The sequence below is a fragment of the Cygnus olor genome, chromosome 4 (assembly GCF_009769625.2).
Source record: "Cygnus olor isolate bCygOlo1 chromosome 4, bCygOlo1.pri.v2, whole genome shotgun sequence".
Taxonomy (NCBI): domain Eukaryota; kingdom Metazoa; phylum Chordata; class Aves; order Anseriformes; family Anatidae; genus Cygnus; species Cygnus olor.
This window is the reverse complement of record NC_049172.1, coordinates 68,803,394-68,817,201: the sequence shown is the minus strand read 5'-3', so window position 1 is coordinate 68,817,201 and position 13,808 is coordinate 68,803,394. Positions and strand designations below refer to the sequence as shown.

The window sequence follows — 13,808 nt, the reverse complement described above, 5'->3', positions numbered from 1 at the left end:
CAAACATCGACCTGACTGCAAGAAACCTTGTCCATACCCAGTGATCCTGGAAAAAATGAGCTCTCTGTGAAAGACAGTGCTTTCAGCAACAGCCAGCTTACTTGATCTGTTCTGGAGGTGGAAGTAAGCCCAGTGACAGGCTTCAAATGACTTCAGGATTCCTTATCAGCAAACGCAGTAATGACAAAAGCAGCATGACGCGTAGCACCTGTTTCAGCAAAGGTTTCAATGGATATGGACTATGACCACTTTTGTGGAGCCTTTTGGCACAGCACCTAATATACAGACCAGCAAGCAGCACACACTCCATGCTACAGAGGGGTCTGAGTGAGTAGCCGGAGCTGCAGGCTACAGAATAAAGTAGCTGTCATTCCAAGTATCATGCTGGGTAGACAAGATTAGCAAAATATAGAGGGAGCTAAACTGAAGGTGTGGGGCACAGGACATGATGCATCACCTGGCCTTGAACCCTCTGGGAGTACAGAGGACTGTTAGGAACCTATCACCAAAGACAGAGCAAGAAGGCTCCAGAGAAATCTGGCAAAAAGATAGGATTCACAGGAAAAATGGTACTGAGTGGGCAAACAGAGAAGTCAAACATAAAGTGAGAGGGTCCAGGGAACTAATGAATTGGGTAAGGAATAGCGGGGAGAATAATTAGCATGTTAGAGGGAGGCATAAATAGGGACTTGGATGAAATCAGCATAAAAGGCCCTGGAGGTGGCTGGGGCAAGGAATCAAACTAGACCCAAAGCAGGGAAAGAGGAAAATAAGACTTCAATATTTAACTCAGACATGGGAATCAGGATGAGAAAGCTGAGAAATGAAAACTAAGAATAGATGTGATGTAGGAAGAACAAAAGACTGAGGGAAAATATGGAAAGAAACAAGTTAAGAATGCTGACTCACATGACAGGACAGCACATGTAAAAATAACCTGCAAGTGTATAGCTTCTGTCTGTTTACCTTTCTTTCCATTCCCTACACTAATGGCTTAATTCTTGAAGTAGTTTCTGAACAGCAGCAGTTTACAGATAGTGTTTTGAAGTAAACTGGCTTTATTTGTCTCAGAAGGGCCTATGCAGTTGGGTATGTGCTTATATGAGTGAGCTCTGTCCATATTCCAAGTCCACTTGACATCATTGGGTTTGTATCCCAGAAGCTCTGTAATCATGATATGATTCCTGTGTCTGAATAAGCAACACCTCTGAAAAGTGAAAGGTTTCAAGAAATCACCATTTAGCCTACTGTACACCTATTTTTAAAATTAGTTCCCTCCAACACTAACGTTCTCAACATTCAAACAACCTGTGACAGCTAATGCATCCAGAGTAGAATGCAATAGCCCAAAATACCGATATCAAAGTTTTATAACATTCAGTAAACAAGTTTCAACAGACAGTAAGACTATTTCCATACTATTGGGAATAACTTCTCAAGAAGTACATTAAGGATTCTTTCCGAGTAAACCTTCAGATACTTCATACATGTGCTTCTAAGTTCATATTTGACTCCTTCCTATCAGCTTATGATGTGGTACCTTTACCAGAACGTAGTAAGATTCAGTAAAATTCTTAATAATAAACTAAATAAAGGGTATATGTTCACAGGAATTAAGGAGCAAGGCATTAGACATTTTGGAAATGACAGCTGGTATCTGTTTGCAGATAGGTGAAAGAGAAAATATGAGGTTTTATATTAATTTTGTTATTGAACTTTTGGGTATAGATACAGAATTTTGCAACTGTTCCTGGAGAATTTGATCCCATCTTGGTAGAACACAGTGAACCCTTCCTTCCCCTCTCTCTTTAACATTAGATTTCCAACAAGTAGTATTATAATAATTTTCTTCTACCTGAAAAGTATTATTTATTGAAAAAAATATTGTTTTCAATATTTTGTAGGCAAGAGCGATAATTTCAATATCTCCTTCCTCTTTTAAACCAACCACAATCTAAAACAAACTACTTACCGATGCATTTCTCAAAGCGCCTGTATCTGTATTTTCTGTTTCCATAGAAAAGGATTTTTCAAAATACTTCTGCGTCAAACATTCAAAAGAGGGAACTGTGTCGCTGGGGTTTATCAGCCATGCTGCAATCCTTGGATCTAACACGACGCTATCAGCAACTAAAAAAATAAGTTATTTCTGACAATCAAAATGCTTAAATTGCTTCTATATTGAGAAATACTTCTAGAGTTTTGTCTATCTTTCCTTTAGACATACATCATAAATAGACAAGTATTCAAGTGATTTCTAATTTTGACCAGTATGAGCATTGCTCAAGAGGATAGGATGAAATTCTAGAAGAGGAAGTCTTTCTAGGGAACATGAAACAATTCAACCTTCTCAGCTGTAGTCAAGTCTGTGTTAAAAGCTTTTGTTTCCACTGGAATCTAACCTTAAAGTATTCTCAAGTCTGAGGAGAAATATGTAATCTTGACATGCCAACCGTCTGGTAGTAAACCTCTCAAGAAGGGTTTTCTTTTCCATGATACTAAAATTCTGTTCTCCAATATATTACCTAAATACTAATCTAGTTGCTTCTACACCTTGTAATTTTAACAGAAACATCACAGGCACAGAGATTATAGGATTAGGTCATAGATTGGATTAGACAGTTACCTTGTTTCCAGTTTATTTCATTACCATAAATTTGAAGTACTGTCCTCAGAAAATCTTTTGCATTGAAGCAAATAACTGGACCTTTGCAACGCAGCATTTGAAACAACACTCGCCTGCATGAAAGAAATTTATTAACGTGCACTATACTGCTACTAGATTTAGTTAAACCATTTAATTTATTCTTTAATTAGCAACTAATATTAAACTGAACAGTTAATCCAAACATTTCTTTATTCCTTTAAGGATAGAATATTGTATTTGAATGTTAAATTCTCAATTCAATTCCTGGAGCTTCATTCTATACTAAATTAAACATCCTAGCAGATGACTTACCATGCACTCATAAAGAAAAGAAATCTTTATTTGACACTTGAACTTAAATTCAACCTTAATCTAAAACTGCAACTTGCATCTCTGTTTACTATACAAAATGAGATCGCAGAAGATTCTGAGTAAATGTAGTAAAATCATGATTTAAAAGTTGTTAGACAATCTAAATTAACCTAATTGCTTAGTGTTAATTTGCTCTTTAAGTCTACTATGCTTCATATCATGCCACATTTTTCCATCATTTATGAAAATGTCTATAGTTCTCAGATTTCACTAATAACGTTATAATATATATGTATACTTCAAATGTGTCATTTTTTGTAACCTTTATTTTAGGCGATACGGAAAAACAATTTTTTATAGAATTTGAGTTGATATATCTTCAGTGATATAAAACCTGAGTACCAAGATTTTAGACAGATTATAAATTGTGCAGACCATAAGGTATTACTGTATATAGTTTTGATCCGCTGCTAAACAACTACACCGTTCCTAGAAAAATTAGATGAAGCCTATAGGTAATACACTTATTCAATTTGTTTATTCTTGAGTTCTTATTGTTCAAAAGAACTTGCTTTATTGATTGTTCTGAACTGAGCATAACATCAAAACCGAAGACACTTTATAAAACTAATCATTTTATAATTCCAACGTTGCATCTGGAAAAGTACGGGTAAGTGAACTGATTGTTTCAAGTCATACAGTGGAGCGGTACAGAGATGTGATCAGCAAACAAGTCTAACATCGCGAAAATTAATGCTTTATAATTTAATTCCCCAAATTCAGTAGCTTACAATAAAACAATTATTACTGAAAATTATAAAATATTCTGAAGAAATTTTAATATGCAACTATTATTTTGAAAGATCAGTCTCATCCCTGCCATTATGGGTACTATTTCAGAGTTAATAACAAGGAATAAAAAAAGATTTTGGCTATGCTAAGTGGAAGTTTAAAATATAATCCTCCTTTTAAAAGATTTAATCCAACTATTAAACAGATGCACAAAGCATTTACTTTTTTTTTTTTTGCTTGTAATTTAGATGTAACATTGTTTCTGAATCCTAAGAAAGCCTCATTCATCATCTGAGTCATTAAACAAGCCTATTGCACTCCATGCTCAGAAATTAAAAATACCAGCAGGGCTCAAAAAGGATGTATATCATAATGATGTCCTGAAACATACTGCATAAGAAATGCAGTGCAGCAAATGGAAGATGTGTTCTTCAAGTTTGTTTGTTTTTTGGGTTGTTTTTTTTTTTTGAACCGTATAACCATTGTGTGTTCATAAAGCTTTTGTAACTGAATGAGTAGCTATTACTATTACTAAAATTCCAACTCAGAAAAAAAAGCACCACAACATAACCCCAAGCACCAATACAGGCTGGGCAGAAAATGGACTGAGAGAAACCCTGAGGAGAAAGGCCTGGGGGTGTTGGTTGATGAGAAGTTCGACATGAGCCGGCAATGTGCACTTGCAGCCCTGAAAGCCAACTGTGTCCTGGGCTGCATCAAAATCTGCATGGCCAGCAGGGTGAGGGAGGGTCCCCCTCTGCTCTGCTCTCGTCAGACCCCACCTGGAGCACTGCCTTCAGCTCTGGGGCCCCCAGCATAAAAGGGACATGGATGTATTAGAACAAGTCCAGAGGAGGGTCACCAAGATGATCAAGGGGCTGGAGCACCTCTCCTATGATGAGAGGCTGAGGGGGGTTGGGGTTGTTCAGCCTGGAGAAAAGAAGGCTCTGGGGAGACCTTACAGCAGCCTGCCAGTACCTAAAGGGGGATACAGGAAAGGTGGGGAGGGACTCTTTGTCAGGGGGTGCAGTGATAGGACAGGGCATAATGGCTTTAAATTAAAAGATGAAAGATTAAAGAAGAAATTCTTTGCTCAAGAGGGCGGTGAGGCACTGGCACAGGCTGCCCAGAGAAGCTGTGGATGCCCCATCCCTGGAAGTGCCCAAGGCCAGGCTGGATGGGGCTTTGGGCAGCCTGGGCTGGTGGGAGGTGTCCCTGCCCATGGCAGGGTGGGGTGGAATTAGATGATCTTTAAGGTCCCTTCCAACCCAAACCATTCTATGATTCTATAAACATTACTGTTGCCAAAAGCAAAATAGTACTGTTGCGTGTAAAGCAAAATAGTATTTTATTTCTACATGCTCTCACCAAGCAAATTTCTTATGAGCCTGTGCTTCTTGTTCCCAAAGAGGTGACCATTCAGTTTTTAAATAAATTAATTTGTCACTTCCATCAGCAGCATTCCAAGTACGGTCACTTGAAGAGTAACTGGGAGAACAAAGGCGATCTGTCTGATTCTTCACTAATATAACAATTCCTTTTACTGATGAAGTTAAGACCTGTTAAGTATAATTAAAGTGTTTTCTGACAGATTTTATGCAATTCTATAACGAAAACTTCCCGAGTATTTTACCATATGTCATCACATACACTACAGTTACTGCACACACTATTGACAGAATAGAGAAGCGGACAAAAGCATCTTTTAAACCCAAATCCACTGTACAAAGAAGAGAAAATATTCAAGCAGTCTCACTAGAAGTTCAGTTATGACTGTTTAGCCCAAGTGGTTCCATTTGCTTTTTATTTTTCTACAAAGTAAAATTTAATGTAGTCAGAAATATTAAGTTTTACCCTATTTTGCTTTTATATTTCTGTAAGCAAGAATATCCAAAACTGGTCTGGATTCCACGCTCCCAATGAACATAATTTTGTGTTTATTGGAGTCATATGTACAGTTCAAATGGTTCCACAAAACTGCCTCTAAACAAAACACATCATTCACTAACCTGCTCTGAGTTGAGCTGTGAAGAACCATCTTGAAATATCATAGTAGTTACAAAAGCCACTGCCTGCTCTATATTTGCAAGCAGTTCTCTTTTTTCTTCATATCCCAAACTCCTGATATCACAAGGATAATTTTCAGAAAACTCTGCTTCTCTGGAAGTCCAGTTATATCTTCTTTCATGTGAAGCATAGTTCTTTACAGGTAATCTTTTTTTCTCCAAATGACATGTAGGTACATCTTGCTTTCTTTTAAGGGGAGTAGCTACATTCTTTTCACCATCCTTCAGGTTTTTTTCTTCTACTGAAAGAAGTTTTTCTCCATATCCCCATTTAGGCAAGTCTAAATCCTGGTAATAGCTCAGTATTTTGGTAGCTTGATAAGAAAGCATTTCATTGGTATGTACTGTCCTGACTTTCTGACCAGCAGTATTTCTTGCAGGGCTGGCAGATGATTTTAATAAGGCAATTGTGCAATCATTAATTTCCTGGAAAAATCAAATTTTTCAGTGAACTAATTATTCAACTTATTAGGAAACAAAAATAAACATCCCTGAGTTAATTCAGAAAGCTTTTCAGAAAGTGATACTGTACAAAAGAAAAAAAAAATTAGTGATATCACCAAAACAGACAGACAGTTTAGGGGAACTCTATCACATAGGCCAAAATTCGAGCATACATCAGTAAAAATGATTTTGTTGCTTTATATTGCTGGCATCCAAAACCACCACCATTTTTTTTTGCTTCTTATTACACCAACAATGTACACCACCTTTTTTATTTGCTTGTTGTTAGTCCAACACTAACAATGCCAAATAAGCTACTGGACTAGATAGCTCTTGTTGTTAGTCTTCCACAGTGACTAGGTCATTAGTAAGCTTTGTGTGAAGGGAGAGGTGACCTTTCATTTTCATCTTTAGCTTCAATATTCAAAGGGTTTTTTGTTTGTTTGTTTGTTTTTTGGCAAGGGACCACAATAACTGCTTTGGAAATTCTGAGTCTACTGAATTTCCACTGACTTTTCCAAAAAATTTACAGGATTGCAAGACACAGTAAGAATTCATAGGAAAGTTGCATAGAAGGTGCACCTTATTATCAGGTGTATGGCTAAGTATTATACTCTATTCTGTTTAAACCACTATGCCCGCAACAGCTTTCATATTCCACACATTCCCCTGCATCCTTTTATAGCAGTTAAAAAAAAATACTGCTATTAAAGAGCCTAGAGCAAGAAATTGCATGGTAACATAATTCTAACCCTTCATCCTTGATTTCCTTCAAAAATTTCCTTGGTATACTACTGGCCCTTGTATTTTCTTGCTGTTTATTTTGCTAGTTTCTTCTACACCCTCTTCAGCCAAGAGGGATTCTTTGTCTTGTGTTCTTTACAAAACACAAATTCTGTAAAGTTGCAGGATGTTTAGTTGTCTCCTTCATGCTGTTGTTTAGCCATACTGCTCCCACACCCAGAGAGGTTTGTTTTAAGCCTCCAATATTCTGTTTTGGATAAGTCCTTATTACCTAAAAATGTTTTGCTTTTGGAGGGGAAACACCCTATACTTTCTTTTAAAAGCTCCTTCCTTTTTATGCAATTTCCTTTTTGAAATGAAGCATTCCTGTAGTGACTTATCTATCTTTAGTGCCTCAAAGACTGTAGTCCCTGTCAGGGCGTCTTCCAGCAGGAATATTCTGATCTTACACAGAATCAAATCAAAAGCAGTTTTTTCTCCGAATTCTCTAACTGCTTGGCAAAGCAGTTGTATTCTCAGCTTTAGTCTTAGCACCATGCATACGCATAACATTTACATACATCATTGCAAAGTAACTGAAGGCTCTCATAATTACTGCATTTTCTGCTCTTGTAGAATCACCAGCCTCCTTCAGTACCTCTGTCATTCCAAAAACTGGGGCCTTCTTGCTTTAAAAGAACCACAAGTTACTGCTGTGCAGACCTCACATCAAGAACAAGACAACAATTTCCACTGATTAAAGGATATCATCCATTTCTGTTCACTCTATTGTTTGAGCAAACCAGAACGGCAAAGCCAATACTTTTTTGTTGGTGGTGGTTTGTAATATTCCTTAACCAAGATCCCATTTTCCCAAACCTCAGAACTATGGAATCAAAGGATGAAAGAGCCTTAGACTAGATAAGAACACACTTCACAGGATCAGCTCTACAGGAAAAAAAAAGTACAATTAAAAGGTTTTAAGTAAACAGAAAAAGATTTAATTAAGCTTTTGCTGCTACCAAAATGAATAGTGATTGTTCTGAAAGACAACAAATAAATTGGACTTAGGCAAAGCTAATCATAAAGGGAACACTAAAAAAAGCTACCGTAAGTGGAAAAATATTAGCACAGAAAGACTGACTGTTCAAGAACTAGACAGACAACTAATCCACTTAAGTGTATTCTCCAGTCAAAGCACAAATAGTTTGTACTGTTTAACATATAGCAGAATTTGAATTAGGACACTGAAGTAATTATAGAATCAGGAATAAGTAATTCTCTTTTAAAAGATCAAAAATAAGAACAAAGCAAATTTAATTATCAAGTCAGAATAATATAGTTGGAACTACGATTAACCACAGAGAGGAGCAGCAGCTTCTGGGAAGAACTGATCATCTATTAGAAATAGTGACATAGCTGGAAGTAGACAACAGGCTTTCTAAGTCAGAGGATGTCGTTCCATAATTCATGTGGATGTAGAAGAATTTCATTAGATCTGGTGCGTCAAAATTAGCTCCTCAACGTTACAAAAAGAGGTTCCACTACTATATACGTTCATCCATTTCTTAAGTCATTCTCCTCATGCCTATAGACAAGTCAATTAAATCTACAGAAAACTACCTCACAACGCACACAAAAAGCAAACTTTTCTGCTTCACGAGGAACCTGAACAGACTTGCAGAAGCATGCACCATGCACCAGTCAGAGTAAGGAAGGCTGTGAGATCTGCAGTTGGGATGGGAGCTCACTTTTAATATCCACAGCTCATTTGACCAACTTCATGGTCCTCAATCACAGTCTAAGTTAGGTCTGCCCCAGTTATCCATCATTCTTGGCTGGCACTTGAATGCACATTAAACTAACTTCAGGGAGATGATTCCACCAAAAATTAAAATTCCTAAAAACAAAGACATTTTTCATGAGAAACAGCTCGTTTTATGATTAGGTAACAACTAGTACCAGCCTGTGGAAGGATCAGAAGTGTAAAACAAGAACAAGTGGAAAAGGAGGAATGGGTGATGAGACACTGTCACGGTGCTGCAAACTGACAACTTGAAGAGATTAATCCTATGAGCAACAAGTACAGAACAGAAAGAGTGATGTAGCACTAGCAACACTAAAGAAAAAACAGTTAACATCTGTGGAAAGCAATACAGCCAACAAGAAAAGAGCAGTAATCTCTTCAATATGTTTTTTCTAGTATCAATGAGGAAACATGTATTTTTATTCCCAGACCTTTCTTTTTTTCTGGTGAAAAAGAAAAAACACAAACCAAAATAAAATACCCGCTTCAAGAATTCTTTATTTTGAAAAAAAAAAAAAAGAAAAGTCTTGTCCTTCTGTAATGGACGAAAGTAGTGGTTTCCTGTATGAATACATTTGGGTAAAAAATGATGCCTAAAGCTTCATCCATGCAGTTGCACTAAGGGCATTTAGTAGATAGAACGATGCATTAATTTAACACAGCTTATGTAGAGGACATAGTACCTAATGGCTGTACTGTATACCCCACGGGCATTATATGGGCCATGCTAGTTATGATGAGGTGACAATTTTATGCTGAGGTGATGATTTACAAAACATAAGCCACTTCACTACTACTATGAAAAACAGCATGCTGTAATTTGGGGGATTTTTTTGGATGCCAGTGATTGTTCAGTGACTGAGGTTTGACAACATTTCCATTCCTTAGTAACTATCTAAATGTGTCAACCTCATTTATTTCAGGTCAATCACAAAATCCTTTGTATTAATAGGAAAAGTGAGGCTGAGACTCTCAAAGGTAAGTAGATGCCAAGTGCAAAATAAGACTAAAGAGGGAAGTTATCTGAACCATCAGAATATGCAATGTCCTGTGATAAAACCCGTTACAAAAGAGCCAGTCAATAACTTCAAAACTTCCATTAAAGAGTGGCTTTTAAAGTAGTCTTTTATCTTACAGTGTGCTTGCCTTTTCATTTTTCAGATGTGAATCCTTATCACCTAGCTTATTTTCCTCAGTCTTCTCTATACCTTTAAAAAAAAAGGAAACATTTTACAGTACAAATGAACCTGAGATCAATGCATACAGCTTTGGTTACATACAATGTTACATTACCAACACTTTCACCAAACTTAAAATAATTGCAATCAAGTTTTCCATGGCAACTGTTTTCCTCAAATTAATACCATTCAAGCTCAAAATGGCTCTGCAGGTTCCTGAACATGCACATGCAAAAGCATGCTCTGTCCCCGTGAAGAGAAAGTTACATTCAGCTTTGCTACATAGCAGACAAACATTTTTCATAGTATTCAGTAGAAGCATCACTATAATATTTTAAGAATGCATACCGCCTTCTTTCAAGAAAACGCATCCCTTTTTGGTCGAGGTAAAGATAAGGGCATGAGCAATAAAAAAGCAAAACACACTTCACACAGTTGAACTTGGTGTTAGACAGTATTATTCTCTAAAATATTCTTCAGGAATATACTTTATTCACAAATGCATCTTTAACTTACCATGCCTTAGAGAAAACTGACCGGGCTTCACTGGGAGGTTAATTTTTTCACATTGTTCATCCTCCCAAGAGAACGGGTATTGTAAGACCAGACGAGAACAGAGAGCAAGGAAAATTCAGACTTACCAAATAGACAGAAAGGTAACAAAGACCAGCACCCCAACAAGGAGAAGGATTACTGTTAGAGCTGGGTCTAAGACAGAGCCCTGAGGCACAGCACAGCTGTTCTCCTGGGCCCACCACCAAACTACCAGCAATAGTCAGCCTACAGTTCTGAAAGTATAAGGAAGTTTTGTAAATACACCTCAGAAGTCTGCACCACGCTGAATGAAGAGGCTAAGACATGCCTTCTCTTTTCTGCACTCAACACAGCCCAATAGCCCCAAGAAGAGGAGAAGCATGTGAATAAAAGAACAAGGGCTAACAGACTAGCAGTAATTACAGATTCAGTAGGGACAATAAGAGGAGCCAGGCAATGGAGAACTCTCATGAAGTGCATGGCCCTCCAGAGTTTGTAATTACAGGTCCTTTATCTCTAGATCCTTCTACTGCCCAGCCAAAAAAAGCACTCCTGGGCAAAATACCCATTTTGTCCCTTTCTAACTGCTGGTCTGCACAGAGTCCATTCCACTGCTGCTTTCAACTACAAAACTTGTATTACCAGCAGCTAGACACATTCTGAATCTAACAGGCTGCCACACGATACCAAACAACGCAAAAGGGGATCTTTTTGCATTTACTAAAACTGTATTCTAAAAAGTTTTGATGAGGTAAAGCAGGATCCTATATTTAAAAGACTAATAAAAAAATTTTAAAAGACTACCTCAGTCTCCAGAAGAAACTAAGCTTATTACTTTATAATATCACAAGCAGGTTCAGTTATTTTATCTCCAGCTTTGCCCCCTAACCTGAACTGTTAGAACAGTGAATACGGTATAACTGAATTTACAATGTCAAACATTTTAGGTCTGGTTTTCTTGACACTTCCCAAAACAATAAAATAATCATTTAACAACAGCAATGTGAGTCTACAGTCAGTGCTTTTAACCACTTCATGGCTTGATACTTTTTCTCAACAAATACACCCTCAGAGAAGATTACATTGCTCTCCTTCAGCACACAGTGCTCAGTATGACTGGTATCTAAATCGCCACACCACCTCAAATTCCTGGTTCATGAAAAAGTATCACCAGATGGCAGTAGAAACCCATCCTTGCATTCAAACTTACTGCTGGATGGAACTATTACAAGCACTACTGCCAAGATGACCACAATTTCACCCATGAGTTCAACATCACAGATATTTGTCTTATTTGAATCCAATATTTACCTTTTAAAGACAGACTTTCCAATTAAGTAGAATTAAAACTTTGAAGATCTTATCAATAAAATACAGTCCAACTTTTGTTGTTTTTGGTTTGGTGTGTTTTTTTGTTTGCTTTAAAGCAAACTTTTTTTTTCCTCTACAGATCCATGCTTTGATCAGCTAAAGCTACAAATACAGGCACTTTCCTAAAACTAATTCAAATTATAAGTTTGTTCTTAAGTCTGTAGACTAGAAGCAATCGTAATTACGATAAGGGAAACAAAAAAAGCTAGTCATGTGACATGCTGCCACTAAATGCTTATACTGTTCTTTCAATACCCAGTGAAAAAGGGTTTAGGAACACTACAAGACTGCAATTACAATTGGCTAAAACTACCAGACATCGTCATCGTACTTTTAAAGAAGGAGAATCTCTCATTTTACTGCTTAACAGAGTGAATGGATCAAGAGCAGACAACATAACACTATACAGACATCACACAGAAGGGAGAGTTCCCATATCTATGATGGAAAACATTTAACAGAGAAAATGACAGGGTAGCAAGAGAAGTAGAAAAGCAATTAAATCGAGGCTGAAAGGAGACCTCACTTTCTTTAAAATAACCTGGTTTTTTGTTTTCACATTAAGATGAATGTATTCCATATGTCTTCAAATGCGCATCACCAGTTTACATAGCAATGAGCTACTACCCTTTTCACCACTACACCATCAGGCTCCACTGATCCACTATCTTACTAGTGAACGAAGAGCCTGAGCTACTATTCTTATAAAACCGAGGTTGTAACGAACGCCATATAAACAAGAACAAATGCAATATTTAAATCTTAGTTTTAAATCCTGTTGACCAGATAATGTTCCAGGATCTAGTTCTCCAGAGAAAACAGAACAGAAATTAAGCAAACCTCAAACATTCTACTTCTTTCCAGAGCTACATGATCAAACTATGAAATACACAGAATTGAGAATTAAAAAAATCTCCTTGAAAAACCTCACCAGTATCCACTACATTCTGAGTATGATGCTGGGCTTTGCCCAGAGTCAGAGATCTGCTGAGGCACTTTTAACATTACCTAATTTGCTCTACAATTTGGACTTTTGTTCGCTTTTCCCCCTAGAATTTCACAAAGAGTGAGTTGGTAACGAGCATGTATTTAAAGAACAGACACTAGTCTGGAGAATTCACTGGCCTTCTTGCAATTTCCCAGTACCTCTAGTGATATTTAAGTATCTAGTCCAGATTCAAGTTAACATACATTTAGTTTACAGTATTAGTTAATCAACAGTTTGAAATTCTCATTTGTTTTTATACCACATAGCAGGAACAGGTTAGGAAGGATAAAAAAAGCAATGAAATACAGGATACTAGCAATACCTTAGTTCCCTGCACTCACACAGCATCATTTAACCAGAAGAGTCCCAGCAAATGCCACAGTTAAAGCTCAATTCATTTTCTAAACCTAGAAACACTCAATTTTCTTTTTAAATAGGGACTAGAGGTTTGATATTGTTGTTTGTTTGCATTTCAGTTTTTCAACTGAAAATATAGACACTTAAACAGATCAAAATTTACTCACTCTGGTTATTTTTTCTGCTAGTCTGAGTTCCTATAGGAACAGACTGTAAAGCTGACATAATCCTCTGAGCAGCATCAGATAAAGGCACTTCAGAAATCTCACATCCTATATATGTGTAATGTTCCATTTTTATGATTATACCTAAACACAAAATACACATGAATTACGCATGCTATCAGGGTCACAAAACAGTCTGCACTTAACATTCTTTTCAAGTTAAAGACAAAATATAGTGAATATGTTCAGCCCTTCATTCTCCTTAACAAAAAACATTTCCTCCCTGACTAGTTTTTAAGTATTGTAATAATAATTAGCAAATTCTACTCATTTACAAAACCTATGAAGTGAAACTTCTTTGAAATACAAGGTTTTAATACACTGATAAAAATTAAACAGTCTTTTTTAAGTACAGCTAAATTCTA

General features: G+C 36.8%; 1 protein-coding gene across 2 annotated transcripts in view; it reads right to left on the bottom strand.

Annotated features, from left to right (window-relative positions):
* The window catches only part of POLN (DNA polymerase nu), a 110,606-nt gene that overhangs the window by 87,092 nt on the left and 9,706 nt on the right, over nt 1-13,808 (bottom strand). For both annotated transcript variants that reach the window (XM_040556361.1, XM_040556360.1), the window contains exons 2-7: nt 13,387-13,527; nt 9,938-9,999; nt 5,761-6,243; nt 5,120-5,310; nt 2,627-2,739; nt 1,973-2,130 (exon numbers count right to left, since the gene is read on the bottom strand). In XM_040556361.1, the coding sequence (XP_040412295.1) occupies nt 1,973-2,130; nt 2,627-2,739; nt 5,120-5,310; nt 5,761-6,243; nt 9,938-9,999; nt 13,387-13,513 (1,134 nt within the window). In that variant the 5' untranslated portion in view covers nt 13,514-13,527. The remainder of the gene's footprint in view (nt 1-1,972; nt 2,131-2,626; nt 2,740-5,119; nt 5,311-5,760; nt 6,244-9,937; nt 10,000-13,386; nt 13,528-13,808) is intronic.